General features: G+C 46.8%; 1 protein-coding gene across 1 annotated transcript in view; it reads left to right on the top strand.

Annotated features, from left to right (window-relative positions):
* Dhc98D (Dynein heavy chain at 89D) overlaps positions 1-27,028 on the top strand; it is a 37,110-nt gene that overhangs the window by 7,531 nt on the left and 2,551 nt on the right. Inside the window, exons 12-42 of the mRNA XM_017237385.3 lie at positions 51-939; positions 1,001-1,162; positions 1,219-1,410; positions 1,472-1,763; positions 1,849-2,007; positions 3,026-3,178; positions 3,624-3,842; positions 3,911-4,045; positions 5,284-5,705; positions 5,769-5,964; positions 6,946-7,179; positions 7,655-7,760; positions 8,187-8,307; positions 8,674-9,418; positions 9,485-10,012; positions 10,559-10,717; positions 11,175-11,285; positions 11,361-12,194; positions 12,291-12,383; positions 12,463-12,623; positions 12,705-13,029; positions 18,493-18,681; positions 18,737-19,405; positions 19,466-19,608; positions 19,672-20,036; positions 20,095-22,400; positions 23,140-23,211; positions 23,986-24,451; positions 24,576-24,718; positions 24,926-25,256; positions 25,321-25,452. Coding sequence (XP_017092874.3) covers positions 51-939; positions 1,001-1,162; positions 1,219-1,410; positions 1,472-1,763; positions 1,849-2,007; positions 3,026-3,178; positions 3,624-3,842; positions 3,911-4,045; positions 5,284-5,705; positions 5,769-5,964; positions 6,946-7,179; positions 7,655-7,760; positions 8,187-8,307; positions 8,674-9,418; positions 9,485-10,012; positions 10,559-10,717; positions 11,175-11,285; positions 11,361-12,194; positions 12,291-12,383; positions 12,463-12,623; positions 12,705-13,029; positions 18,493-18,681; positions 18,737-19,405; positions 19,466-19,608; positions 19,672-20,036; positions 20,095-22,400; positions 23,140-23,211; positions 23,986-24,451; positions 24,576-24,718; positions 24,926-25,256; positions 25,321-25,452 — 11,052 coding nt within the window. The remainder of the gene's footprint in view (positions 1-50; positions 940-1,000; positions 1,163-1,218; positions 1,411-1,471; positions 1,764-1,848; positions 2,008-3,025; positions 3,179-3,623; positions 3,843-3,910; positions 4,046-5,283; positions 5,706-5,768; positions 5,965-6,945; positions 7,180-7,654; positions 7,761-8,186; positions 8,308-8,673; positions 9,419-9,484; positions 10,013-10,558; positions 10,718-11,174; positions 11,286-11,360; positions 12,195-12,290; positions 12,384-12,462; positions 12,624-12,704; positions 13,030-18,492; positions 18,682-18,736; positions 19,406-19,465; positions 19,609-19,671; positions 20,037-20,094; positions 22,401-23,139; positions 23,212-23,985; positions 24,452-24,575; positions 24,719-24,925; positions 25,257-25,320; positions 25,453-27,028) is intronic.

Below are 27,028 nucleotides of genomic sequence, written 5' to 3'. Positions count from 1 at the left end.
TGAAAAATAATTTTAAAACTGTTGATATACCATTTAAATTCCCAAATTAGTGCTGCAACGTGCCGAGTCCCAATACCTGCTACCTATTTGGCGGGAACTGGTGTCCGACAAAACTCTCATTGAATACGATATGGACTTTACGGTGAACCTGCAACGCGATGTATTCGACACATTGTTCGAAGCACAGCAGTTTGAGCATCTGGGATTTACGCTGCCGGCGGTGCTGCGCACAGCCATCATGAAAAAGGATCTGCTCTTCAAGGACTACGAACGGATGAGCGAGGTGATAGACCGTTACAGGGCAATTATTAATAACCTGTCGATGTCCGAAGTGATCTTTCTGCGCGGACACATCTACGACACGGAGCTCTTTATCCAGATGGGCGTGGGTCGGTATACCTGGACGTCGTTTAACATCGGAAAATTCTGCGATCAGATCAACTCCCAGTTGCGGAAACTGACCTCCATCGTTTCGCAGATCAACTTTATTCGCCTCGATCTACGATCGCGCATTGACCAGATCAAGAGCTTCAATCTCTTTAATCTGGACTCCGAGCTGGAGGCCTCACGCGGCTCCCAAGTATTTGACAGACAGTCAGTAGCGGTGGATAAAAAATCCACCGGAGGTCAAAGATTATTTAAATCTTCGACTGGAGAAAATATAACTGTGTTTACAGTGGACAGCGAAGCTCCTGGCCAGCAGAAAAAAGACGAGCTGCAGAGCTGCGGCACTGGAGTCTACCCTTGCCAGGGCTACTTCGAACTTCTAGAGGCGTCGCGGAATCGCAAGACAGCGCAAATGAAGAAGCTGTACGATTCCTTGGGTCCGGTCCTCATCAAACTGGAGAGCTTGGTTTTAGGCACCTTCTCGGGCAGATCAGACCGCATGAAAACCTACTATGAGTTCTGGGAGGAGGAGACCTTCAAATGCATAGTGGAGTATGCAAAAGCCTATATTTTACTGAAAACCATTTCCTAATGCTCCATTTCCTCTTTCTAGGATGACTTACAATAATCTCAAGTGCTACATAAACCGCCTGCTGTCTGGGACTCCCATGTTTGAGGTGAATGCTGCACTCCTCATGTCGGAAATTGTGTTGGAACCGTCAGTACAGGAGTTGCAAAACACAATTGTGACTGCCACCAAGGACTGCATTTCGCGGTGAGTATTCCGCTAGATAAGTATTTCGAAAAACTCAAATGCACATGTCGTTTCAGCTTGCGAATCTTTACGCGATGGATGACTGGCACCTGCCTTTCCTGCCCGCAGGTGGAAATGGGAAAGCAGTTCAAATTTAACTATACCTACTACGAAGACATCATACAGATTAGATCCATAGTGGAATTGGTTATAAATATTCACGACTTGGCACTTAGGATTGCCGGAGAAGCTCGCGCTTTTGTCTCCCAGTAAGTATAAAAAATAAGGTGGAGCTAAAGAAAAGGTGGGTGTTAATGCATTATGCCAAAGATTCCGCAAGTATTTCAATCTGTGGGCGTACGAGAAGAACTTCATCTGCCAGAAGTTCGTTGAGAAGCAGGTGACGCTCGTCGAAATCGATGAGAAATTTACATTTTACTCGTCCATTGTGGAAACGCTGGCCAACATGCGCAAGTACCAGGATATCAAGTGTGTGCGCATAAATTTGCAGCCATTGCTGGATAGCATATCGGTACATGCCAAGGAATGGTGCACCATCCTGGGCGAGGAGCTGTTGCGTCATGTCAACGAAAACATGAGGGCAATGCGTAACGAAATCAAAGTGAGTCCTACTCCTGCCGGATGGAATCCATCCAAACCACACACAACACCACCCACACCTTCTAATCTGTGCAAATCTGCCGCAGACCCTGAGCCTGAATCTTAACAAGACCACACGCGAGCTGGAGGACTTCAAGCTGGTCATGCAAACAATTGCCACAGTGCAGTCGACGACTCTGACCAACGAGCAGAAGATACATGAAATGCAAGAGACCTTCACCATACTCAGCGAACACAAGATTATGGTATGCATATGTAGCTTTAATGAGAATATACACACTTCCCTCTGAGACTAACCATGTAGCTAATTATAATGAATATTTTGCATGCCACAGTAAACACATATCTTAGGGGCAACAACTAACTTTCCATGCCATGTGCTATCGAACTTTATTCAGCGTTTGAATTTATCCAGAATCGTCTAGCTTCATCTAATCCAATCCCTCTAATAGCTACCCATCCCCGCTCAAATGAAAGTTGCTTAAGTTTGCTAACCAGAGCGCTTATTTGTGTATTCAAATGAGCAGTTTTATAAAAATCCCATCGCAATCCCAGCCGTTCTGGCTGGTGACTGTGACTGCTCCTATTTCTGTTTCTGTTTCTGTTTACATATGCATATTTGGCGGTCGGACGGGCAGAACCATTTGGAAATGGCTTTCCGCTTTTTGGCGCATCCCGCACAAACGGTTACGTAAATGCTGCAACAGGACAGCAGGCAGACCAGCGTCCAGATTAGGATCCGGCTTCTCCGGGCCATGCTGCGTATTTGTGTGCTGGCCATTTTGGGATCCATTCGGCTGGCTTCGCTTTTGGTCCATTCATTTATTGATGGCATTTCGTTGCGGCGGCGGCATCGCTTAGCTCTGGCCAGACAAAACGGAATTAACTTGCATTTTATATAAATTAATGAACGAATGAATGCTTATACAGCCAGACACAGGACTATAGAATATAAGTATTCACATATATGTGTATTTGTATATCCAATGGCATTGCGATTGCTGCAAGGGCCAAATGAAAATTTATGCGGTGTCGGCCCTGAAAGCTATGCTATAGTTTTTTTACCATAGCCTTGTGGGTTGCGGATTCGGGGTGGAGGGAGTAGGATGTTTCGCGGCCACGGTTGGCTGGTCGTTAGTGAATTTCGGCACTTTCCATGATTATTATTTGCACTCAGCGATAATTGAAGGACACTGCTTAATTTTTATGTGCGTTTTATTTATTTCGAAACTTTCCACTCACAATTCCCATTCGCATTTTCAGTTCCCCTACGAGGATATGCTGATGGCGCACCACCTGGAGAAGCGCTGGAAGCGACTCTTCCTGTCGGCCTTGTATCGCTCGGAGAAGCTGCAACCAATTAAGCAAAAGTTCGCCGACATGACTTCCGTCGAAATCAATGAATTCTGCGATGACGTAAGTTCTCAGGACACCACAGCGCCGCCTCTGTGAAAAAGGAAGTCCTCGGGGAGAGGCAATGCGATTAGGAAGCGGGCTGCACTGCCGACTTTGCATTTCCGCTATTTTGCGTTCTTTTTTTTGCAGTTCTGTTTTGTTTCCTCCCATTATTATTTCCTTTCAATGGTATTTTAATTGGATTTTTCCGCGCGCTCAACCATTATTGTCAATTGTTGGCGGCGACGACTCTGTCGTCAGCGTAAAATGAATTAACTTGAAGTGTTTATCGTTTGAATTAGAGCGCAAGATGGATGCGGTGGTACAGGGTGGGGCATTTATTTCCTACCCTCTCTGTATCATTGGTATTCTTACAGTGGCCTAAGCCGTCTAATTACTAATTACTAATGAAATTTATGATAGTTTTTATAGTTGAGTTTAATTTTACATTTAATCTCCTTGTTAGTTGGGAGAATTTATCAAGGACTATGACGAAAATGGACCTGGCTCAGTTGGAGCTGAATTAGATCGAGGAGTGCGGCTCATGGATCCTTATGGCCAGAAGATCGCTGAACGCGAAGCTCGACGAGAGGAGCTGGCCAATGCTGAGCGTCTCTTCGACATGCCAATGGTCGACTATCATGAGTTTGCAAGAGTCCAAACCGAGTTTGAAGGTCTGCAGCAGGTAAGGGCTTCTTGAAACCCTATTCACCACCTAGATCTATGCTAACATGATCCCAATTATCCCAACAGCTCTACAAATTATATAAAGCCCAGAAATTCGCTCGCGAGGGCTGGGGCAAAACCTTGTGGGCCGACTTGGATCCCAATGTGCTGACCGAGGGCGTTGAGAGCTATCTGAAGGAGTTCCGGAAATTGACCAAGGCGGTAAGCTTCTTCGAGGCCTCTAGGGCCCGTTCGGTGGGGAAAACTTTGCCAATTAAACAAAGTTTTCGGCCTGCTTGGATTTTCATAAAATTACAGACGCCTTGGAACAACAAAAGCAAAATTCTTTAGAACTGTGAACTCACTGAGAGTCGAGGGGCCCTTCACTAAAGCATTTTGGACCGTTCATCCAAAAAGTAATCAATTGTTAACGAGCATAAAAATAAGGAGTTTCAGATTCTGCAATTTCCATTTCATGCGAATTGAAGTTCGACTTATTTGAAGCAAAAATAATTTCCTTTTAGTTGAAAGTTTCAGGGGTATGCCCAGTTCGTCCACCTTCGCGAACTACCTTGTTTTATGGGGCTTACTCAAGCTTTACTTAAACAAGAAATGTGAATTTTCTGGCCACGCCTTGCAGCGACAAAATTTTGCACCTAAACTGATTATGACAAATTGATTTATTTACTTCACTAACAAGTTTTTGAGGAATTTCGCTGGCCGGGCCAAAAAGTTTGTTGCAGTCAAAACTTTTCGCTTTTTGCCCATACAAATGAAGTGGGCGTAGTCCCAAGGGCCGGGAAGCGGAAACGGAAAAGAGGCGAATAGATGCCGGGCCTGGGAGCTCGAGCTGGGGGAGATTATGTTGGAAAATATTTCAGTGCGCCGCGATTAATATAAATAGCATGGTGGCTGCCAGCAAATTAGAATATAATCATTCGACATGCACATATTTTAATGCAGTTTTATCAGGCATAATGTTGGCCGCAAGGCTCTAAAACAAACTACTGAAAGGCTCTACATAATCAGCGTCCTAAAATGTAAATCAATTTGTTCAATATTGAAAATAATTAAAATGCCAGCAAGCTATCCTTTCTCCCTCTGGCCCCTTTCGTTGCGTTCTTCTCGACTTGTTGACAGTCCTGCGTTGCTATTGCCACTGTTTTTGGCCATTTGTTGTTGTTGCTATTCAATTTATGTCCCTGGATGGTCCAAAGTGCCATGAATTTTGCATGTGCAAACAAACGGACAGCCATGCGAGCAAACAGAATGTGCTTTTCGGCGAACAGCACCGGCAATAGCAGCAGCACAACCGAAACCAAAAGCCACCGACCGCAGGACGCACGTTCGTCATAATTCAATGGTGCGACCACAGGCAGCCACCGCACTATTGTTTCAGCTGATTTGATGCGACTAACTAACCAGCCCCCTTACTGCCACCAACCCATCTTCGATTGCAGGTACGCACCCTGCCCACCGGAGTGCAGCTGGAGATCCACATGAAGCAGTTCAAGGGCACGGTTCCGTTGATGGTCAGCCTCAAGCACGAGGCTTTGAGGGAGCGCCATTGGCTTCAGTTGATGGAGAAAACCGGACAGTACTTCGACATGTCGCCGGCTCGCTTCACGCTGGAGAACATGTTCAACATGCAGCTGCACAAGTATCAGGATATTGCCGAGCAAATCCTTACCAATGCCATCAAGGAATTGCAGATCGAACGCGGTGTCCAGGCTGTGGTCGAAACCTGGGCGTCTATGGCGTTCAAGACCTTCAAACACTTCAAAGGCAGCGAAGATCGCGGCTGGGTTTTGGGACCTGTCGACGAAATCATGCAAATACTCGAGGACAATGCCATGAATCTTCAGTCCATGGGAGCAAGTCAGTAAGTATTTGAAAAATTCATTGTCCTTTAACTCTCGTACTCACCTCAAAATGTATTTGACAGGTTTATTGGTCCGTTCCTGGAGACGGTGAATAGGTGGGAGCGCACCTTGGCCCTCATCTCAGAGATAATCGACGAATGGCTGGTGGTGCAGCGGAAGTGGCTCTACTTGGAGGGTATTTTCATTGGTGGGGACATCCGCACCCAACTGCCGGAGGAGGCGCGCAAATTCGATGACATTGACAAGTCATATCGCAGGGTGAGAAATCAGTAATCCGTTCTGTTTGCTTGGCCTGGTTGTTTGGTTATTTGGTTGTTTGGATATTTGGTTATCCAGTTATTGGGTCTGTTGGCCACCGAAATGGGGCTGGTGAGCTGGTGGGCTGGCGTTGCCTTGGCCAAAACACACACTTAGTATCTGATTCAATTTATTTGAGTTGTTTTAATGTGTGCCGACAATATGGCGACTCTTTACTTAACGGTAAACATAATACGCATGCAAACGACTGCTTCTGTGTATGCGTAATTGTGTTGCCCCACTAGCGCTGGGAGTCCCAGGCAGGAGCCAGCACACGGAGTGAGCCACATTACACATACGCAGCGTAAGCCAATGCTGTGTTTACAAATGCCAAGCACTTTCACCTTCCACTGCCGCCTTCCCATATCCACAGAATCCTTATTGTGTGCTCCTGGGCGGGTGTGTGTGCTGATGCGAGTGTGCGTGTGTGGATAGATTTGTGTTTGTGCTTGGCGCTTAACTTCACTTAACCTTGCCTGCCAGCCACTGGCTTCCTTCGTTTGCTTTACGTTTCATTTGTAACATTTGCCGCCATATTTGATGCCATTTGTGAAATGATTTATTATTTTGATTTGCTCTCGACATTCGTGCTAAGTTCCATACACTTACTGAATGTAGGTCATCTATTCTTTGAGTCTGTTATGCGGAGTGTTATTGAAAAACAAATTTAAACAAGCGCTTAATTCCGCTTCTGTTCACCTTGGAAATACCAATAATAACCAAACATCGACCAATCCAAACACATATTTTAAACAAAATGGCAGAGTATCTGGAATACTTCCTAGATTCAGTTACAACGAACCCATTTTCCTGTAATATGTTTGATTGTATTTGGGGTGGTCGTTGCGCTCATTGCTTTTCATAATAATTTACTGCCTTGACTGGCGTTGCCGCTTCCTACTTCATCTTGTTATAACCACTATATTCCTCTCCTCATTGCAGATCATGGTCGATTGTGCCAAAAATCCGTTAGTGGTGCCATTCTGTACAGTGCCCGGACGCTTAGTGGAAATACAAGGTTTGGGCATTGGCTTGGAAAATTGTCAGAAGTCGTTAAACGAATATTTGGACTCGAAGCGTCGCATTTTTCCGCGCTTCTATTTCATATCCACCGATGAGCTGCTCTCCATTTTGGGCAGCAGCGAGCCATCTGCAGTGCAGAACCACATCATTAAGGTGGGTCCAGAGGGTACAACTTCAAGTTCTGTGGGCGTTTCGGTTTTCGGTATTCGGTTTGGATTTCGGTTCGGTTTTTGGGTTAGGGCTTGGGCTTGGGCTAGGGCCTGGGCCTGAGCCTCAGCTCTCAACGGTGGTGGTGACAACAACAGATTTGCCAAACTGCCAGCGACATTATTTTTATGTACGACGGGGCGTGTGTGTGTGGATAGAGTCTTGCCATAAAAGTTAATGTCACTGTTTATTCGTTCTGGCCAATGTCCATGGCGGAAATTACGCCAATTTCTGCAACACATGCACGGCTACAGCCCCCAGATTCGCAGACAGCCAAGTGCTGGGGGTGGGCGTATCCTGCATCCCTCCTCTTGAGCCGCGGTAAATTTTTATGCATTTATTCAGCTTATAAATAATATTTTTTTCCTCCGCATTGATTTTACAATTTTCATTTCGCCCTCTGCCCCTGCTCACCCCACAGATGTACGACAATATCAAGTCACTGCGCTTGGTCAAGGAGGGAAGCCAGACCCTTGTTACCGCCATGATTTCCAGCGAGGGCGAGGTCATGGAGTTCCGGCGCTCTGGTAGGTACAACAGCTCCCCTGGATACCCGGCGCCCGATGCCTCCTTTGGATGGGCATCCTGGGCATCATCCGATCCGCTAGGCGGCTCGACTTCGTTCTGGACAATCCAGCATTCAGCTCCACGCACTGATTGCCAATTTTAAAATTGAACTTTTTTATGGCATTATTGTCTGCTGGCTGGCACTGGCTGGCCAATTTCTTTTAATTAATTTGAAGCCATCGGCCTGGGCATGAGCACCAGCACCAGAATTGGCATCAGTACCGAGGAGTGGAGCTGATTGCTTCTTCTGTTCTTATTGCCGCTGTTGTTGTGGCTGTGTACAGCATTTTATTGTTGTTGTATACACTTATTGATATTGGCAACTGGGGTTTATTTATGCGGTTATTGTATTTCCGTCCCTTCGTTTATTTTCCGGCGGAGCGCAGCACGGGCAGCGGGTCGAGTGGAATACTGGATGAACGATGTGCTGGATGAAATGCGTCGCTCCAACCGATTCATAAACAAGACGTCCATCTTCGACTTTGGCACAGATCTGCAAATTGCAAGGTAAGTGCCACCGTCAGCTGGGCATAAAACATATTTTATGCCTTCCGCCCCACGGTTCCTTCTCCGTCTCCAAAAAGTAAGACAGTCCGGGTGGAGTGACACTTCGGCAGCCAATTCCTTTTATGGCCAGCGATTTACATTGTGGCTCCGGCTCAGGGTCCGACTCTGGCACAAGCAATGGGTCCAACTCAGTGTTCTCTTCTCCCACTCCGCACTCGGACTGTATAATTTTGTCATTTCGCGCGATTTATTATTTTGTTTAAGCCGTGGGGCGCATGGCCTGGCATATTTATGGCCAATTGTATTAAATTGACAGTCATTGGGCACTTTCGATTTCGACTTCCACTTCGATGTGGTTATTTTCAGACCGGACTGGCTAATGAACTACCAGGGCATGGTGGGCCTGGCCGCCAGTCAAGTGTGGTGGACCGCCGAGGTGGAGGAGGCCTTCGACCAGGCCCAGAACCACGGAAACATGCGTGCCATGAAAGACTTTCTCAACAAGAACAACTACCAGATCGAGGAGCTGGTCCTGAAGGTGCGCTCCAATCTCTCGCGCAACGATCGCCTCAAGTTCAAGGCCCAGTGTACGGTGGATGTACATGCCAGGGATATCATCGACAATTTCGTGCGCGACAATGTCCTAGACGCCACCGAGTTCAGTTGGGAGAGTCAGTTGCGCTTCTACTGGGTGAAGTTTTATGATAACCTACACGTGCTCCAGTGCTCCGGCAGTTTCGACTTTGGCTACGAGTACATGGGTCTTAATGGCCGCCTGGTGATCACCCCGCTGACCGACCGAATCTACTTGACAATCACTCAGGCGCTGCTGATGAATCTGGGCGGAGCACCGGCTGGACCTGCCGGCACGGGCAAAACAGAGACCGTCAAAGATCTGGCCAAGGCCATGGGACTCCTCTGCGTGGTCACCAACTGCGGGGAGGGCATGGACTACCGGGCTGTGGGCACGATTCTGTCTGGCTTGGTCCAATGCGGTGCCTGGGGATGCTTCGACGAGTTCAACCGCATTGATATCTCCGTGCTCAGTGTGATATCCACCCAATTGCAGACCATCAGGAACGGTTTAATTCGAAAGTTGGAACGGTTCGTGGTATGTATACAGTTCTACTTAAATATTTAATGTACGTCTCTATGATATGTTCTCCATGAAATCTAGTTTGAAGGCGTCGAAATCAAACTGGACCCGAAGTGCGGTGTGTTTGTGACCATGAATCCAGGATACGCCGGACGTACGGAATTACCCGAGTCGGTGAAAGCCCTCTTCCGGCCAGTGACATGCATCAAGCCAGATCTCGAGCTGATCTGCCTGATCTCACTATTCTCCGACGGATTCCTAACCGCCAAAGTTTTGGCCAAGAAAATGACAGTGCTCTACTCTTTGGCCCAGGCACAATTGTCAAAGCAGTGCCATTATGACTGGGGGCTGCGATCCCTAAACTCCGTGCTTAGGATGGCGGGTGTTATGAAGCGTCAATCGGAGGATCTTCCCGAGGCTGTGGTGCTGATGCGTGTGCTGCGCGATATGAACTTCCCCAAGTTCATCTTCGAAGATGTGCCGCTGTTCTTGGGATTAATTAAGGACTTGTTCCCGGGCATAGACTGCCCACGCATTGGCTATCCGGACTTCAATGCTGCTACGAGGCATGTGCTGGTCAACGATGGATACATTCTGCTGCCCGATCAGGTGCGAGTTCGTCCACAGGCCAGATTGTGCCCTGTCATTACCGTGTTGACAGTGGCAACACTCCCTAGTCCTAGCGATGGTGCAGGTCCTGGTCCCTGACCGGCACTTTGACACTTTGTAAATTGCGCCGTGTCGCATAATCGCAAATGAAGGAAATGTTACAAAGCACTTTGCCCAGCCCCAGACCCACCTCCTCACATCCAATTTCAACTTTGCCCTCGGTCACACAAACGCACACTATTTCAGCAACTACTCCAGCAATTTCCACTAATACAATTTTCCATTTCTTTTGCTCTCCTCCATCCATGCTGTTCACCTGAACTACTGAACTCCTGGTCAAATCCTTGCCACTTTCATCAAACAAAATGTTGCGCAAATGTCGGGTCCCCAACTCCTTTCGCCCCGTCCGGCCGGAAATGGACCACTGCTGGACATGCGATGTCACCATGCAACATCATTTATGACAACTAAATCCCCTCAACGGCAACGGCAACGGTAACGCCTTCGTTCACCGTTCTTCGCTCCTCGTTCTCAATCCACCTGCAGGAGGACAAAGTGGTGCAAATGTACGAGACCATGATGACCCGGCACTCGACCATGTTGGTGGGCCCAACAGGTGGTGGCAAAACTGTTGTCATAAATGCCCTGGTTAAGGCGCAGACCCACATGGGCCTGCCCACCAAGTGCCTTGTGCTTAACCCCAAGGTAAGTGTCCCCCAGTTACTCCTTACCCTCCATGCACACAGACTCTCTGGCACACAAATTGCGGGAGCGAACGCTTTTAGTTTCCTTCATTTTCCCATCCGGCTAGTCCTTTTGTGAGCTCTGTGTCGGTTCTTTGGGAGTGTCCTTTCCTGTCCTGTCTTCGGTAGGTCCTCAAATTGCAGTTTTCTCTACTTTCGCATTTTGCTTTGGCAAAGCCGATATGCTAAGTGCTTGTGAAATTGTGCAATTGAACGTAATTAGTTGCCATGCAATATTCCAAAGTAAATGATATTCCTAATTAGGCAACAATGAAATTCCACTAAAAAGGGATAAATATTTGTCCTTCGTTTTTTCTTGTTTATTTATCCTGCACATTTATTTATCGCTGACCAAGTGTTCCCAAACCATATGCTAACATCTTATTCTCTTCATTTTTCAATATTATTTTTCGGTGCAGGCCTGTTCTGTTGTTGAGTTATACGGCTATTTGGATATGGAAACGAGAGATTGGATTGATGGATTGTTTTCGAATATATTCCGTGAAATGAATAAGCCCATTGAGCGTGAGGTAAGTGAAGGGAATAGCTAATATACCAACCCAATGCCCTAATGCAACCCACTTAAAAATACTTCTACCCAACAGGAGCGCCGATATGCCTGTTTCGACGGAGACGTAGATGCCCTTTGGATCGAGAACATGAACTCTGTGATGGACGACAACAAGCTACTGACCCTGGCGAACGGCGAACGAATCCGGTTGGAAAACTACTGCGCCCTTCTCTTTGAAGTGGGCAACTTGAACTACGCCTCTCCGGCCACGGTTTCTCGGGCCGGAATGGTGTACGTGGATCCGAAGAACCTGCGCTTCAGCCCCTACTGGCAGAGATGGGTCCTCACTCGGCCAGAAGTACAGAGGGAACTTCTCGACGAAATGTTTGAGAAGATCATCACGCAGGCCATTGCCTTTATTTTGGAGGGGCTCGATGGCACCACGCAGGGCAATCCCCTCAAGTTGGTTATTATGCAAACGGACCTCAACATGGTGACCCAGTTCTGTAACTTCTACGATGCACTGCTTCCCAATTATGGACCCGGGGAGGGCAAGAACTACGACGAGCCGGTGCTACAGGTTTACAATACGGACACCTTGGAGTGTTGTTTCCTGCAAGCTGTCTACGGCTCTCTGGGCGCCTGCTTGCTGGAGAAACACCAGATCATTTTTGACGAGTACATGAAGCGGATTTCCGGCTTTCCGCTGGTAAGCGACACTATAGACTCCCCCGCATCGGGAGGACAATTCCCGCAGGGCAGGCCAACACTCTACGACTACTTCTGGGACGTCAAGGAGAACGTGTGGAAGGCCTGGGAGTGGGTGGTCCAGCCATACAGCCACGACCCCCTGGTAAAGTTCAGCGAGATCCTGGTGCCCACCGTGGACAACACGCGCACCAACCGCGTCCTGGCCCTGATGAGCGAGGTAAGGGTGCATGTGTGAAAAACTCATTACTGCGGCTTTGTCGGCGGATTCCCGATTCCTTATTAATGTTTGTCCCTATTTTCGGTATTCTCCCAGATCAAACGACCCGTGCTGCTTGTCGGCGAGGCTGGAACATCAAAGACGGCCACCATCATGCAGTATTTGCGCAATCTGAATCCGAATGTCAACGTAATTGAAAAATCTCTCGCACAACCGTCGTGTTCCCGACTAACATGGCCCTCCGCCTTCCTTTCCGCATCCCTTTCAGGTCATACTCAATATTAATTTTTCATCGAGAACGTCGTCCCTGGATGTGCAGCGCACCCTGGAAGCCGCCGTAGAGAAACGCACTAAGGATACGTATGGCCCACCGATGGGCAAGAGGATTGCTTGCTTTATTGATGACATGAACATGCCGCAGGTGGATGAGTGAGTACTGCACCTTCTAATTGCACCAAGCTAGAATGACAAAACTCTTTCGTTTCCATTAATATTTGTGATGCTCCACAGTTACGGCACCCAGCAGCCAATCGCCCTGCTAAAGCTTTTCTTCGAACGCGGCGGAATGTACGACCGCGACAAGGATCTTAACTGGAAGAGGTTCAAGGACCTAACCTTCTACGCAGCCATGGGCACGGCGGGTGGCGGCCGAAACGAGGTGGATCCCCGCTTCATCAGCATGTTCTCCACCTACAACATCGTTTTCCCCAACGACGAATCCCTCATCCAGATCTACTCTTCCATTTTTAAAGGACACATGCAATTCGTAAAGTTTGACGTCAAGTATATGATGATTGCTGATATGATTGTTGTTATGACACTCAAGTTATTCAAGGTATGTGAAAGGTGTATTAACAATGGGACTTTTCTTAAAAACAGTATTCCAAAGTATCTTATCCCTGGTGTAGGTACTCATAGTTATGTACCCATAGGGTTTCTCAATTCTAAGCAAGTTTAAGTTTAAGTTGAACAAAGTCATAATGGGATCCCTCCATAATGGGGTTTTCGCCTAAAGGGTCCACAGAATTGGCAATATCTTCCACAATTCTCATCCGATTCTCAAAAGGAGTACCTTAAACGATTTCTAGATGGATTTGCCACCATTCAGCATCAAAATCATGAGACGAAATATTTTTTCGATTTTTTGTCCATTTTTCGCGATGGGATCCCTTAAAAATGGGGTTTCCCCTATAGATCCACCGCAATGACTATATCTTCGCCAATTCTCATCCGATTCCCAAGCGGAGTACCTTAAACGATTTCTAGATGGATTTGCCACCATTCTGCATCAAAATCCTGAGACGAAATATTTTTTCGATTTTTTGTCCATTTTTCGTGATGGGATCCCTTGAAAATGGGGTTTTCCCCTATAGGGTCCACCGCGATGACTATATCTTCGCCAATTCTCATCCGATTCCCAAGCGGAGTACCTTAAACGATTTCTAGATGGATTTGCCACCATTCTGCATCAAAATCCTGAGACGAAATATTTTTTCGATTTTTTGTCCATTTTTCGCGATGGGATCCCTTGAAAATGGGGTTTTCCCCTATAGGGTCCACCGCGATGACTATATCTTCGCCAATTCTCATCCGATTCCCAAGCGGAGTACCTTAAACGATTTCTAGATGGATTTGCCACCATTCTGCATCAAAATCCTGAGACGAAATATTTTTTCGATTTTTTGTCCATTTTTCGTGATGGGATCCCTTGAAAATGGGGTTTTCCCCTATAGGGTCCACCGCGATGACTATATCTTCGCTAATTCTCATCCGATTCCCAAGCGGAGTACCTTAAACGATTTCTAGATGGATTTTCCACCATTCTGCATCAAAATCCTGAGAAGAAATATTTTGTAGATTTTTTGTCCATTTTTCGTGATGGGATGAAAATGGTGTTTTCCCCTATAGGGTCCACCGCGATGACTATATCTTCGCCAATTCTCATCCGATTCCCAAGCGGAGTACCTTAAACGATTTCTAGATGGATTTGCCACCATTCTGCATCAAAATCCTGAGACGAAATATTTTTTCGATTTTTTGTCCATTTTTCGCGATGGGATCCCTTGAAAATGGGGTTTTCCCCTATAGGGTCCACCGCGATGACTATATCTTCGCCAATTCTCATCCGATTCCCAAGCGGAGTACCTTAAACGATTTCTAGATGGATTTGCCACCATTCTGCATCAAAATCCTGAGACGAAATATTTTTTCGATTTTTTGTCCATTTTTCGTGATGGGATCCCTTGAAAATGGGGTTTTCCCCTATAGGGTCCACCGCGATGACTATATCTTCGCCAATTCTCATCCGATTCCCAAGCGGAGTACCTTAAACGATTTCTAGATGGATTTGCCACCATTCTGCATCAAAATCCTGAGACGAAAAATTTTTTCGATTTTTTGTCCATTTTTCGCGATGGGATCCCTTGAAAATGGGGTTTTCCCCTATAGGGTCCACCGCGATGACTATATCTTCGCCAATTCTCATCCGATTCCCAAGCGGAGTACCTTAAACGATTTCTAGATGGATTTGCCACCATTCTGCATCAAAATCCTGAGACGAAATATTTTTTCGATTTTTTGTCCATTTTTCGCGATGGGATCCCTTGAAAATGGGGTTTTCCCCTATAGGGTCCACCGCGATGACTATATCTTCGCCAATTCTCATCCGATTCCCAAGCGGAGTACCTTAAACGATTTCTAGATGGATTTGCCACCATTCTGCATCAAAATCCTGAGACGAAATATTTTTTCGATTTTTTGTCCATTTTTCGCGATGGGATCCCTTGAAAATGGGGTTTTCCCCTATAGGGTCCACCGCGATGACTATATCTTCGCTAATTCTCATCCGATTCCCAAGCGGAGTACCTTAAACGATTTCTAGATGGATTTTCCACCATTCTGCATCAAAATCCTGAGAAGAAATATTTTGTAGATTTTTTGTCCATTTTTCGTGATGGGATGAAAATGGTGTTTTCCCCTATAGGGTCCACCGCGATGACTATATCTTCGCCAATTCTCATCCGATTCCCAAGCGGAGTACCTTAAACGATTTCTAGATGGATTTGCCACCATTCTGCATCAAAATCCTGAGACGAAATATTTTTTCGATTTTTTGTCCATTTTTCGCGATGGGATCCCTTGAAAATGGGGTTTTCCCCTATAGGGTCCACCGCGATGACTATATCTTCGCCAATTCTCATCCGATTCCCAAGCGGAGTACCTTAAACGATTTCTAGATGGATTTGCCACCATTCTGCATCAAAATCCTGAGACGAAATATTTTTTCGATTTTTTGTCCATTTTTCGTGATGGGATCCCTTGAAAATGGGGTTTTCCCCTATAGGGTCCACCGCGATGACTATATCTTCGCCAATTATCATCCGATTCCCAAGCGGAGTACCTTAAACGATTTCTAGATGGATTTTCCACCATTCTGCATCAAAATCCTGAGACGAAATATTTTTTCGATTTTTTGTCCATTTTTCGCGATGGGATCCCTTGAAAATGGGGTTTTCCCCTATAGGGTCCACCGCGATGACTATATCTTCGCCAATTCTCATCCGATTCCCAAGCGGAGTACCTTAAACGATTTCTAGATGGATTTGCCACCATTCTGCATCAAAATCCTGAGACGAAATATTTTTTCGATTTTTTGTCCATTTTTCGCGATGGGATCCCTTGAAAATGGGGTTTTCCCCTATAGGGTCCACCGCGATGACTATATCTTCGCCAATTCTCATCCGATTCCCAAGCGGAGTACCTTAAACGATTTCTAGATGGATTTGCCACCATTCTGCATCAAAATCCTGAGACGAAATATTTTTTCGATTTTTTGTCCATTTTTCGCGATGGGATCCCTTGAAAATGGGGTTTTCCCCTATAGGGTCCACCGCGATGACTATATCTTCGCCAATTCTCATCCGATTCCCAAGCGGAGTACCTTAAACGATTTCTAGATGGATTTGCCACCATTCTGCATCAAAATCCTGATACGAAATATTTTTTCGATTTTTTGTCCATTTTTCGCGATGGGATCCCTTGAAAATGGGGTTTTCCCCTATAGGGTCCACCGCGATGACTATATCTTCGCCAATTCTCATCCGATTCCCAAGCGGAGTACCTTAAACGATTTCTAGATGGATTTGCCACCATTCTGCATCAAAATCCTGAGACGAAATATTTTTTCGATTTTTTGTCCATTTTTCGCGATGGGATCCCTTGAAAATGGGGTTTTCCCCTATAGGGTCCACCGCGATGACTATATCTTCGCCAATTCTCATCCGATTCCCAAGCGGAGTACCTTAAACGATTTCTAGATGGATTTGCCACCATTCTGCATCAAAATCCTGAGACGAAATATTTTTTCGATTTTTTGTCCATTTTTCGTGATGGGATCCCTTGAAAATGGGGTTTTCCCCTATAGGGTCCACCGCGATGACTATATCTTCGCTAATTCTCATCCGATTCCCAAGCGGAGTACCTTAAACGATTTCTAGATGGATTTTCCACCATTCTGCATCAAAATCCTGAGACGAAATATTTTTTCGATTTTTTGTCCATTTTTCGTGATGGGATCCCTTGAAAATGGGGTTTTCCCCTATAGGGTCCACCGCGATGACTATATCTTCGCTAATTCTCATCCGATTCCCAAGCGGAGTACCTTAAACGATTTCTAGATGGATTTTCCACCATTCTGCATCAAAATCCTGAGAAGAAATATTTTGTAGATTTTTTGTCCATTTTTCGTGATGGGATGAAAATGGTGTTTTCCCCTATAGGGTCCACCGCGATGACTATATCTTCGCCAATTCTCATCCGATTCCCAAGCGGAGTACCTTAAACGATTTGTGGATCGATTCTCCACCATTCTGCATCCCAATTTTGAGACAAAATAATTATAATTTAATATTTTAATAATTATAAAATTAAAGAGATCTCTGAGATCAAAAAGAAATCCTTATTTCATCCCATTTCTTAGTATTTCTACAAGTCTCCTTAATATGAAAATTTTACTGAATACATTTGCCTCCCTTCGGTTGAGTCTATATCAGTATAAAAGGAGGAACACCTTCTTGACTGCATTCAGGGCAAATTCAGTAAAAGAAATCAATTCTGTGCTGAATAATGCTTTAAGGCCTCTCACAAATTTTATGAAATTCGATTTACATATGCAAATAACGACAATTTTTCATAATCTGCTTTGCTGTGACCCCCGCTTTCGAGCGGCACCGAAGCCCACCCCTGTGGCCCCACAATGGAAATGGAAATTATTCAATGGTCTGTAATGCACTACGACGTCGAGTCCTTCGTCCTCTTCATCGTCCTTGTTCTGAATCTCGTAGCTGCTCCATTGGTTTTTCGAGTGCAACTCAGTGCCATAGTCGCAGCAAAGCCGTAATCGTGGTGGCCATACTTGCCCCCTTCTTGCAACACTCCCCTCTCCCCCCCTGCACTTCCAGTATTCGGGCCGGTACTCCACACTTCAGTGCTTGCTCTCACAATGGTCACCCGCCTCGACGGCTGCCTAGTTGACTGTATCTGTATCTGGGCCTGCTCCGGTGCCGGTATCTGTATCTGCGTTTGGCTGCTTGGATGGCTGGATGGCAGGATGGCTGGCTATGTGTTCGTTGCCTATCTACGCCGGAATATCTTGGCCGGAGCGAAATTTGATTATGCTCAAGTATTGAACCGTAGATGGCTCTTTTCTCGGCATTGGGCGTGGCTGGCTGGCTGGCTGGCTGAGTTGGGCAAGGGCATTAGTTTATGGTACTTTTAACAATTGTTGACACTAAAATATTATCGCATTTCATTGCGTACAGATAAAAATGCATTTGTCGCCGCAATTGCCACAAGCAGCCTCCTCCTGCTTCAGCTCCCAAAATGCTGCAAAAAATGATTTACTCACACCTGCAGTCCTTGCAGACCCCTCGACCTTGCTTCTTCCGAGTCGTAGCTCTTGGTTCCTAGTTCGTATGTCTTCTTTACACACTCAGTAGCAAGGATATTAATGCGCCACGAAATGGACTGAAATGAATTATTTGAATAGAATTGCCGTTACTCAGACGCGCTGCTGGAGCGGCGGCTGCAACTCGATAATGGCTGTAAATTCAGCAACTTGGCAACGTCCCGAGGGCGTGTAGGATGTCCTCCTCCCTTGCGAACGCATATTGCTAGTCTAGATAAAATTGATTTGTGTGGCGTGGTCCCGCCTCGGGGCCCGTTTATGGGGCGATGGGGAGGGGAGTGATGGGAGGGCCCATATCTGCCTTGCCTCTGCTAATTGCTTCCTGACCCGCAGATGGTAATTGTGGATTTGCCGCCGACGCCGTCCAAGTTCCACTACATATTCAATCTAAAGGATTTATCACGCATTTTCGCCGGCCTGCTGCTCATCGAACCCACTTGCTTCAAAAACCTAAGAGATCTCATTCGTGTGTGGCGCAACGAATTCACCAGGATCATCTGCGATCGCCTAATATCTGATCAGGTTAATCGAATGCTTATGTTATTTAAATCTTTAATATACTGATTATTTTTGCCAGGACATCAATGGCGTTCGACGCAATCTCGCTGCCGAAGTATCGGATCGTTTCCCACCTACCTTTGAGGAGGAAAACGGATTCATTGATGCGGCAGCCGCCGAGGCAGAGGCTCAGGCTCGACTTCTGTACGAACCTGATCCCAAAGCGGTTACCAACGACTTCGATATGAGTATGGGTGAAGAGGAGGGCGAAGAGGAGGAAGAGGGTGAGGATGCTCCTCAGGTGATACTTTCCCTAAAGGACTATGTCCTCCGCGATCCCATGCTGTTCGGCGACTTCCGAAACTTTACCAACGAGTCGGAGGCTCGCTTGTACGAAGACCTGCTGGACTACAACTCTGTATACCATCTCTTCACTGAGATTCTAGACGAGTATTGTGAGCGGAAACAGAAGATGACCCTCGTCCTGTTCGAGGACTGTCTGGAACACTTGACCCGTGTGCACCGTACCCTTCGTATGAACCGTGGCCATGTCCTGCTCATCGGCGTTGGTGGCAGTGGAAAAAAGTGCATCACCCGCCTGGCCTCGTTCGCTGCCGAGTGCGAAGTCTTCGAGATCACTATTTCCCGGGGCTACAATGAAGCAGCATTCCGCGAGGACCTCAAAGTCCTGTATGGCATTGCGGGCGTAAAGCGAAAGAAGGTGGTGTTCCTCTTCACGGCTGCTCAGGTGAGTTATTAGGTCTGGAGACTGGAAATGTTTTTAATATATAAGTTGATCCCCTTTTAGGTAGCCGAGGAGGGATTCCTGGAGTTGATCAATAACATTCTTACGGTGGGTCAAGTTCCAGCCCTGTTTGCCGACGAAGATAAGGATGGCATTGTCAATCAAGTTCGTAAATTTGCCGAAGAAGAAGGCTATTCTGCTTCCAAGTAAGTAACCATTCATCTCTATTACTAAACGACTCTAAAAGTATCACCTATCTTAAAACGCAGAGACTCTGTTTGGTCTTATTTCCTACGCACTTGTGCTGAAAACTTGCACGTGGTTCTGTGCATGTCTCCGGCTGGTGACGCCTTGCGAAATCGTTGCAGGAATTTCCCTGGTCTCATTGGCAGCACATACATAGATTGGGTCTTCCCATGGCCCAGACAGGCACTGTATGCCGTGGCCAAGCTTTTCCTCACAGAGCACCCCCTGATTCCGGCAGCTCATCGCGATGCCATTGTGGAGCATGTGGTGCATGTGCACACCACCATACAGCAGTACTCTAAGGACTATCTGGCCAAGCTGAGGCGTAATAATTTTGTGACTCCGAAACACTACCTAGATTATATCAATACCTATAGGGGATTATTGGGTGAGATATAATCTTTAAATCCTGTAACTCCCCTTCTATTTCTTGTATTTCTAAACAGAGGAGAAGGCGAAGTTCATCACCCAACAACGTTCTCGACTCGGGGAGGGTATCAAGAAAATCGAAGAGGCTTCGGTGCAAATCGACGAACTGCGTATCATTGTCACGGAGCAGAAGAAGAATGTGGCTGTGGCTTCGGAGGAGTGCGAGGCCATGTTGGTCACCATTGAGGCTTCAACACAAAAGGCAAACACAAAGAAAGCAGAGGCCTCCGAAAAGTCCGTAGAAGTGGAGATCAAGGGCAAGCAGATTGCCGTTGAAAAAGACGAGGCTGAGGTGATCTTGGCCGATGCTATGCCGGCCCTGGAAGAGGCGAGAAGGGCTTTGTCCGAGCTGGAGAAGGCACAGATCACTGAAATCCGATCCTTCGCCACTCCGCCGGCTGCCGTGCAGGTGGTCTGCGAGTGTGTGGCCATTTTGAAGGGAATCAAGGAAATCAGTTGGAAATCGGCCAAGGGAATGATGAGCGATGTTAACTTCTTGAAGAGCTTGATGGAGATGGACTGCGAAGCACTGACCCAGAAACAGATCACCTCCTGCCGGCAGCACATGAAAACCCAAAACCTGGACGACATGGGGAAGATCTCTATTGCCGGTGCGGGTCTGTTGAAATTCGTAAAAGCCGTGTGTGGCTTCTTCGACGTTTACAAAGAAGTGAAGCCCAAGAAGGAGCGGTTAGAGTTCCTCGTGGAGGAACAGGATGTGCAGATCAAGCTTCTCAGTCACCTTAACTCTGAAATTCAGAAGCTGGAGGATAAGTTGGCAGAGTTGAATGAGAACTTTGCCGTCTCCATGAAGCAAATGAAAGCCCTGACGGAAATGATGCAGCAGGCTGAGAGGCGTTTGATCGCCTCCGACAAGCTGATCAGCGGTCTCACTTCCGAGTTGATCCGCTGGAGCAAGGAGATGGCCAGTCTGGGCCAGCAACTGATCGACAGCGTCGGCGTTTGCCTTATAAGCGCCTCGTTCCTGGCCTACACAGGCGCCTTCACTTGGGAGTTCCGTAAAACCATGGTTTTTGATGATTGGCTGGAGGATATTATCTCTTTAGGTATTCCCATGAAGCTCCCCTTTAAGATAGACGGGTACCTCACCACCGACGTGGAAATTTCGCAGTGGAGTAACGAGGGCCTTCCGCCTGATGAGCTCTCCATCCAGAACGGCATCCTAACTATGCGGGCTTCCCGATTCCCCCTCTGTATTGATCCCCAGCTGCAGGCCCTGCAATGGATCCGCAAGAAGGAGATGCGCAACAACCTCAAGGTGCTCTCCTTCAGTGACGCCGACTTCCTCAAACAACTGGAGATGGCCATCATGTACGGAACTCCCGTACTGTTCGAGGACGTCGACGACTACATTGACCCGGTAATCGACGACATCCTTCAGAAAAACATTCGGCTTCAGGGTGGTCGCAAGTTTGTCATGCTGGGAGACAAGGAGGTAGACTGGGACCCGGGCTTCCGTGTATACCTCACCACAAAGTTCTCCAATCCAAAGTTCGATCCTGCTGTATATGCCAAAGCCCTGGTCATCAACTACACAGTGACCCAGACCGGTCTAGAGGATCAGCTCCTTAGTGTAGTCGTGGGCACAGAGCGGCCGGACTTGGAGGCTCAGCGTGAGTCCCTCATTGCCCAGACCAGCGAGAACAAGCAGTTGCTGCAACAGCTTGAGGATTCCCTGCTCCGTGAGTTGGCCACTTCAACGGGCAACATGTTGGACAACGTGGAGCTGATAGAGACGCTGGAGAACACCAAAACCAAGGCTGGCGTAGTGATGGAACAACTTAAACTGGCTGCCGATACGGCGGCGGATATTGAGATTTTGCGAAACGGTTACCTTCCAGCCGCCAAGAGGGGAGCCGTGCTTTTCTTCGCACTGGCGGACATGGCCACCGTGAACAGCATGTACCAGTACGCACTGGCAGCCTATCTGGATGTCTTCGTCTACTCCCTGCGAAAAGCTGTGCCCGATGCCAGTCTCCACAAGCGGCTAAATAACATCATCAAGACACTAACCGAAAACGTGTATTGCTACGGATGCACTGGCATCTTCGAGCGGCACAAGTTGCTCTTCTCCTTCCAGATAGCCACCAAACTCGCCCAGCGGGATGGCATTCTTCTGCAGTCCGAGCTGGACTTTTTCATTAAAGGCAGCATTGCGCTGACCAAGAGCGAGCGTTCGAATCCCTGCAAATGGTTACCCGAGAAGAGCTGGGAGGATCTGCTCAAACTGGCCTTTGATTTTCCCGAGGCTTTTGGAACTCTGCCGGATCACTTTGGACGTTTTCTAGACGAATGGAGGGCGGTAAGTGAAGTCATCACATTTTGTTGTGAAAACCTTAGTTCTGGGTGTCCTTTGCATTCACTCCTTTAAAATGTCTAAGAGAACCACTGAAAGAGCATAAAAATATACAAAATGCCTCTTGAGTCTTTATGGTAATAGTACAATCTCCACAAAGATTTAAGTTTGTGCCATTAAAGGCCAAAAAAAGCACCAACCACTGAACCCTGAGGAGAAGATTCTCAACCCTAGACTGTTAAATGTTCATGTTTTTCTTATGTATATATATTTTTTTTATATTTATTTCCGATTTTCCCGCTGCTCGCTTGGGTGCATCATCTTCAACGTCAACGTCAACTGTGATGCCGTTATCAAATTGCTGTTACTGGACTGGTCGTGCCACTGCTTTTGGTCCTGTTCCTGTTCCTCCTGCTCGTCGTTGTTGTTGGTGTCCGCTTACCCCATGCCCGGCTTGTGGACGATGCTATAAAATGCACAAAAACAACAAATAAACAACGCAACAACAACTTGGACTCGGATGGTCGATGGGTCCTGGGCACCGAAACTGCTCCTGATTCTGATTCTGACTGGCATGTGGCATTCACTGACTTCCGTTCCGTTGCCGACGCTCATTTCGCCTGCACTTATCGCCATCGCCATCGCCATCGTCATCCGCATCCGCATCCCCATCCTCATCCGTATTGCCAACGCCAACGCCATCGCCGAATGCCCATGAACCGATGTCGTCGTCACCATCGTTCAGTGGTACGACTTGGAGAATCCCGAGGAGATGCCATGTCCGGGAGACTACAACATCAAATGCAATGCATTCCAGGCAAGTGCCGGCCCTGCTGTTCTGTGTATTCACCCACTCGTTTTGCATGCTTTCAGCTTTGAGTGGCCCTGGCCAGGAGCCCAAGCCTCCCGCTCCTTTAGAGCCCACAGTTCTCTCCTGCTCCTCCAGTTCAGGCTCTTCAGCTCCTGAATTTGTTGCTGCTGTTGCTGTTGTCGTTGCCATTGAGCGTTATTGGATTTCGTACTTTATGCCCGCTTCTAGTGGATTATTATGTACAAGCCAGGCTCGCACACACACACACACTAACGCACACTTATGCCAGCCCGCGCTTACAAAGGACACCACTTTGGGTCTGGGCGTTTAGTTTTACCCGACTTTTGCTACGTCCTGCAACTTTGGCGCACATTTTCTTCTCAAGTTATTAGCCGCCTGTTTTTGTCAGCCAGCATGCTGGCACAGTATCTAACAGTCTGGGTGTGTGTATCTATGTGGGAATGTGTTTGTGTGCATTACCATATTTTATCAATTTTCCAAACCATTAGATGAACGGCAATTTGCGCTCGCAGTCGCACTTGAAACCAGCGCCAAGCCAAGGCAAGGCAAGCCAAGCGAGCCCAATTTGCACTTGAGTTTTGCTAGAAAACCGCAGCTACGATGGCAACACAAAATGGCCAAGGCAATAGCAATAGCAACAGCAAGAGCAGCATTGAAGCACCAAAATGGCCAACTATGAAGGAGTGATGAACTTCCTGTCGACGTCTCATTGTCATTGAGGTTATTAAAATGTCTCAAATCCCTCCATTTCACCCACAGAAATTAATGTTCCTGCGGTGCTTCCGGGTGGATCGAATCTTCCGAAGCATAAATCAATACATAGTAGACACCATGGATGAGTTCTATATTATGCCACCGGTGGTGAGCTTTATGGCCATTTACGAGCAGACCACTTGCAATATCCCGGTCTGCTTTGTGCTCAGCGCTGGCTCGGATCCCACCAACGATCTCATCAAACTGGCTGACACTATCGTTGGCATGTCCAACTTTTCGCACATCTCCCTGGGACAGGGCCAGGAGAAAGCTGCCATGCGGCTAATGGACACGGCCATCAAGCAGGGTATGTGGCTTATGCTTCAGAACGGGCACCTGCTGATTAAGTTCGTTCGCGAGCTGGAGAAACATCTGGACCGCATCGAGAATCCGCATCCAGACTTCAGGTTGTGGATTACCACAGATCCCACTCCTAGCTTCCCGATTGGTATTTTGCAAAAGTCCTTGAAGGGTGAGTTCATTTCAAGTAAATGCTAAAGCGCATTAGATAATGAAATATATTGACGCGTTGTGTGTTTAACTGACCAGTGGAAGCCACTCGGCCACTTGTACTAAGTAAGCCCTATTCTCCACAGTGGTCACTGAGCCCCCCAACGGTCTGAAGTTGAATCTGCGCTCCACCTACTTCAAAGTACGGCAGGAGCGCCTCGAGAGCTGCCCCCATCCCGCGTTCCGGCCCCTCATCTACGTGCTGGCCTTCTTCCACGCCGTCGTCCAAGTAAGTTAGCCATAGATAGCACAATTTACAGTCGGATCCCAGCTGGTCGAGTATGCGAAGTTGTTTATTTATTAATCTCTTAATTTCCAGCAGCTGAAAGCTTTTCACAGACAACTTGCACAATTGATTGAGCAGCGCTGCAGCATAAAATTGATATTGATCGTCCGGTTGGTGGCACTTCGATTAATCTGAATTTTGTATCCGCAGGAACGGCGCAAGTACGACAAATTGGGCTGGAACATAGCGTACGACTTCAATGACACGGACTTCGAGGTGTGCACCGAGATCCTGCGCACCTATCTCACCCGTTGCATGGGCGCAAAGATACCCTGGAACAGCTTGAAGTACCTTATCGGCGAGGTGATGTACGGCGGACGGGTGATTGATGACTTTGATCGGCGCATCACCAACTGCTACATGAACGAGTACATGGGCGACTTTTTGTTTGACGAATTTAATCAGTTCCACTTCTACGAGGACGACAATGTGGACTACTGCCTGCCGGACGAGGAGACGGTGCTGAAGGAGGACTACATAGGTGAGTGACGGGTGATGGACAGTGGGAGGAGAGGACGTATACATATGTAATGCTTTGATAACAGCGCACATCGACAAACTGCCGCTGGTCAACAAGCCGGATGTGTTTGGTTTGCATCCGAACGCGGAAATCGGTTATTACACAATGGCAGCACGCAGCATTTGGAGCAGTTTGATTGAGCTTCAACCGCAAACGGGTGAGTAGCCGACCAATTCACTATTTAACCGCCATCCCGGCGGGCGTATCGGTCGAGATAGCCCTCGAACCAGCACCCTTCCATATTCCTGCATGCATGTATAGTATAGTACATATCTGATTCCCATAAAGTCGACCGCTTATCACACGTTTACGCGTCCCATCCATTGATAATTCGAATCGGAAAAAAGTAATGATAATAATGTAATATACAAGTGCTGTAGATACGAGTAGCGCCAGACCTGGTAAATGGTTCAATTTGCATGCAACGTGTGCCAATTGTCAGCCGTTTATTACATTTTATCTTGTTGATTTTCATTTCTGCACAGGGCTGCTCTGCCCAGCTATGCTATGTGTTGTATTTTTGGCATGTTGAATTTTTAATTTAATTTAATTAATTAGTTGCGGTTTTGCAATTAACTTTATTGCATGCGCCATTATTGCCGGCGCAGAACAGCAATGCACACATTAAAAATTAAAATAGAACCGCACACACGCGGGCCAGATACACAGTCAGAGTCAGGTCGGGGGGAGTGACCCTCGAAACCCATTTCGTCCTATATCACCCCACTCCCGACTGCACTCACTCACTTTCATCGGGCTGCCACAAATCGCAGCGAATCGAGTTCAAACCTCACCGCAACGACCGCCATCAGAATTACCAAAAAATGGTGAAAACGTCACCCAAAAGTCGATAATTTTGCGTTACGGGCTTAAACGTGTTAAAACCGCCATCAGAGTGCACTTTCCCCACAATGCTCCACTCCAGGACACCATTCACCATCCTACCATCCACCTCGTTTATTTGTTTATCCACTCGCACACGTCCATGCATCCATCCTTGTAAATAAATGTATATACAATTTGGAATACTTTTTTAAATATATTCGCACACATGAAGTGACCAAGTGGACCCCGACAGAAGTCAATCCTGGTAAAGTATTTCGCGCAAACAAAACGGCCCCAACACTGACCCAACTCCCTCGATTGTAAATAAAAACAATAATAAGAGCAAATATTTCTACTGATTAAAAATCGAGTTTAACAATTTAATTTCCATCCATCGGGGACCGCCCCAAGATAAAATCCAGCAAAAAATGTCAGCTGCAGGGGATTAAAAATCACTACAAAAGATATTTCCAAATAGATTATTGACAAAAAACTGTATTGATTTTATTGAAAGATTTTCCGCCGCTGCCCCAGTTGGTCAAAATATATCTGCCAAATCCATATAATTAATATATCTAAGATTAAATAAACTTGACAACTGATTTCCGAGCAGAAATAACTCCGATCGGCCACCGTGCAGTCCATACCAATATGCTCCACATTGCAGCAAGTAGTACCCTGAAAAATGGCTGTAATTTGCATATTCATGAGCTTTAGTATTTGCTAATTGACACTTGAACAAAAAATGAAGCTGTGAACAAAAAATTGTATTTGGGCGCCGTCAATACAGGCGAGAGATAAAAAGGCAAATTAATAAAAACCCAACATTCAAACGAAATGGGTGGAAAAAATGTTCGGGGAAAAGGCAAATGGAAAAACCACAGCAGCTGCATATATTTCATAAGCTT

Source organism: Drosophila bipectinata, chromosome 3R (assembly GCF_030179905.1).
Source record: "Drosophila bipectinata strain 14024-0381.07 chromosome 3R, DbipHiC1v2, whole genome shotgun sequence".
NCBI classification, from domain to species: Eukaryota; Metazoa; Arthropoda; class Insecta; order Diptera; family Drosophilidae; genus Drosophila; species Drosophila bipectinata.
This window is presented reverse-complemented; position numbering and strand designations above follow the sequence as displayed.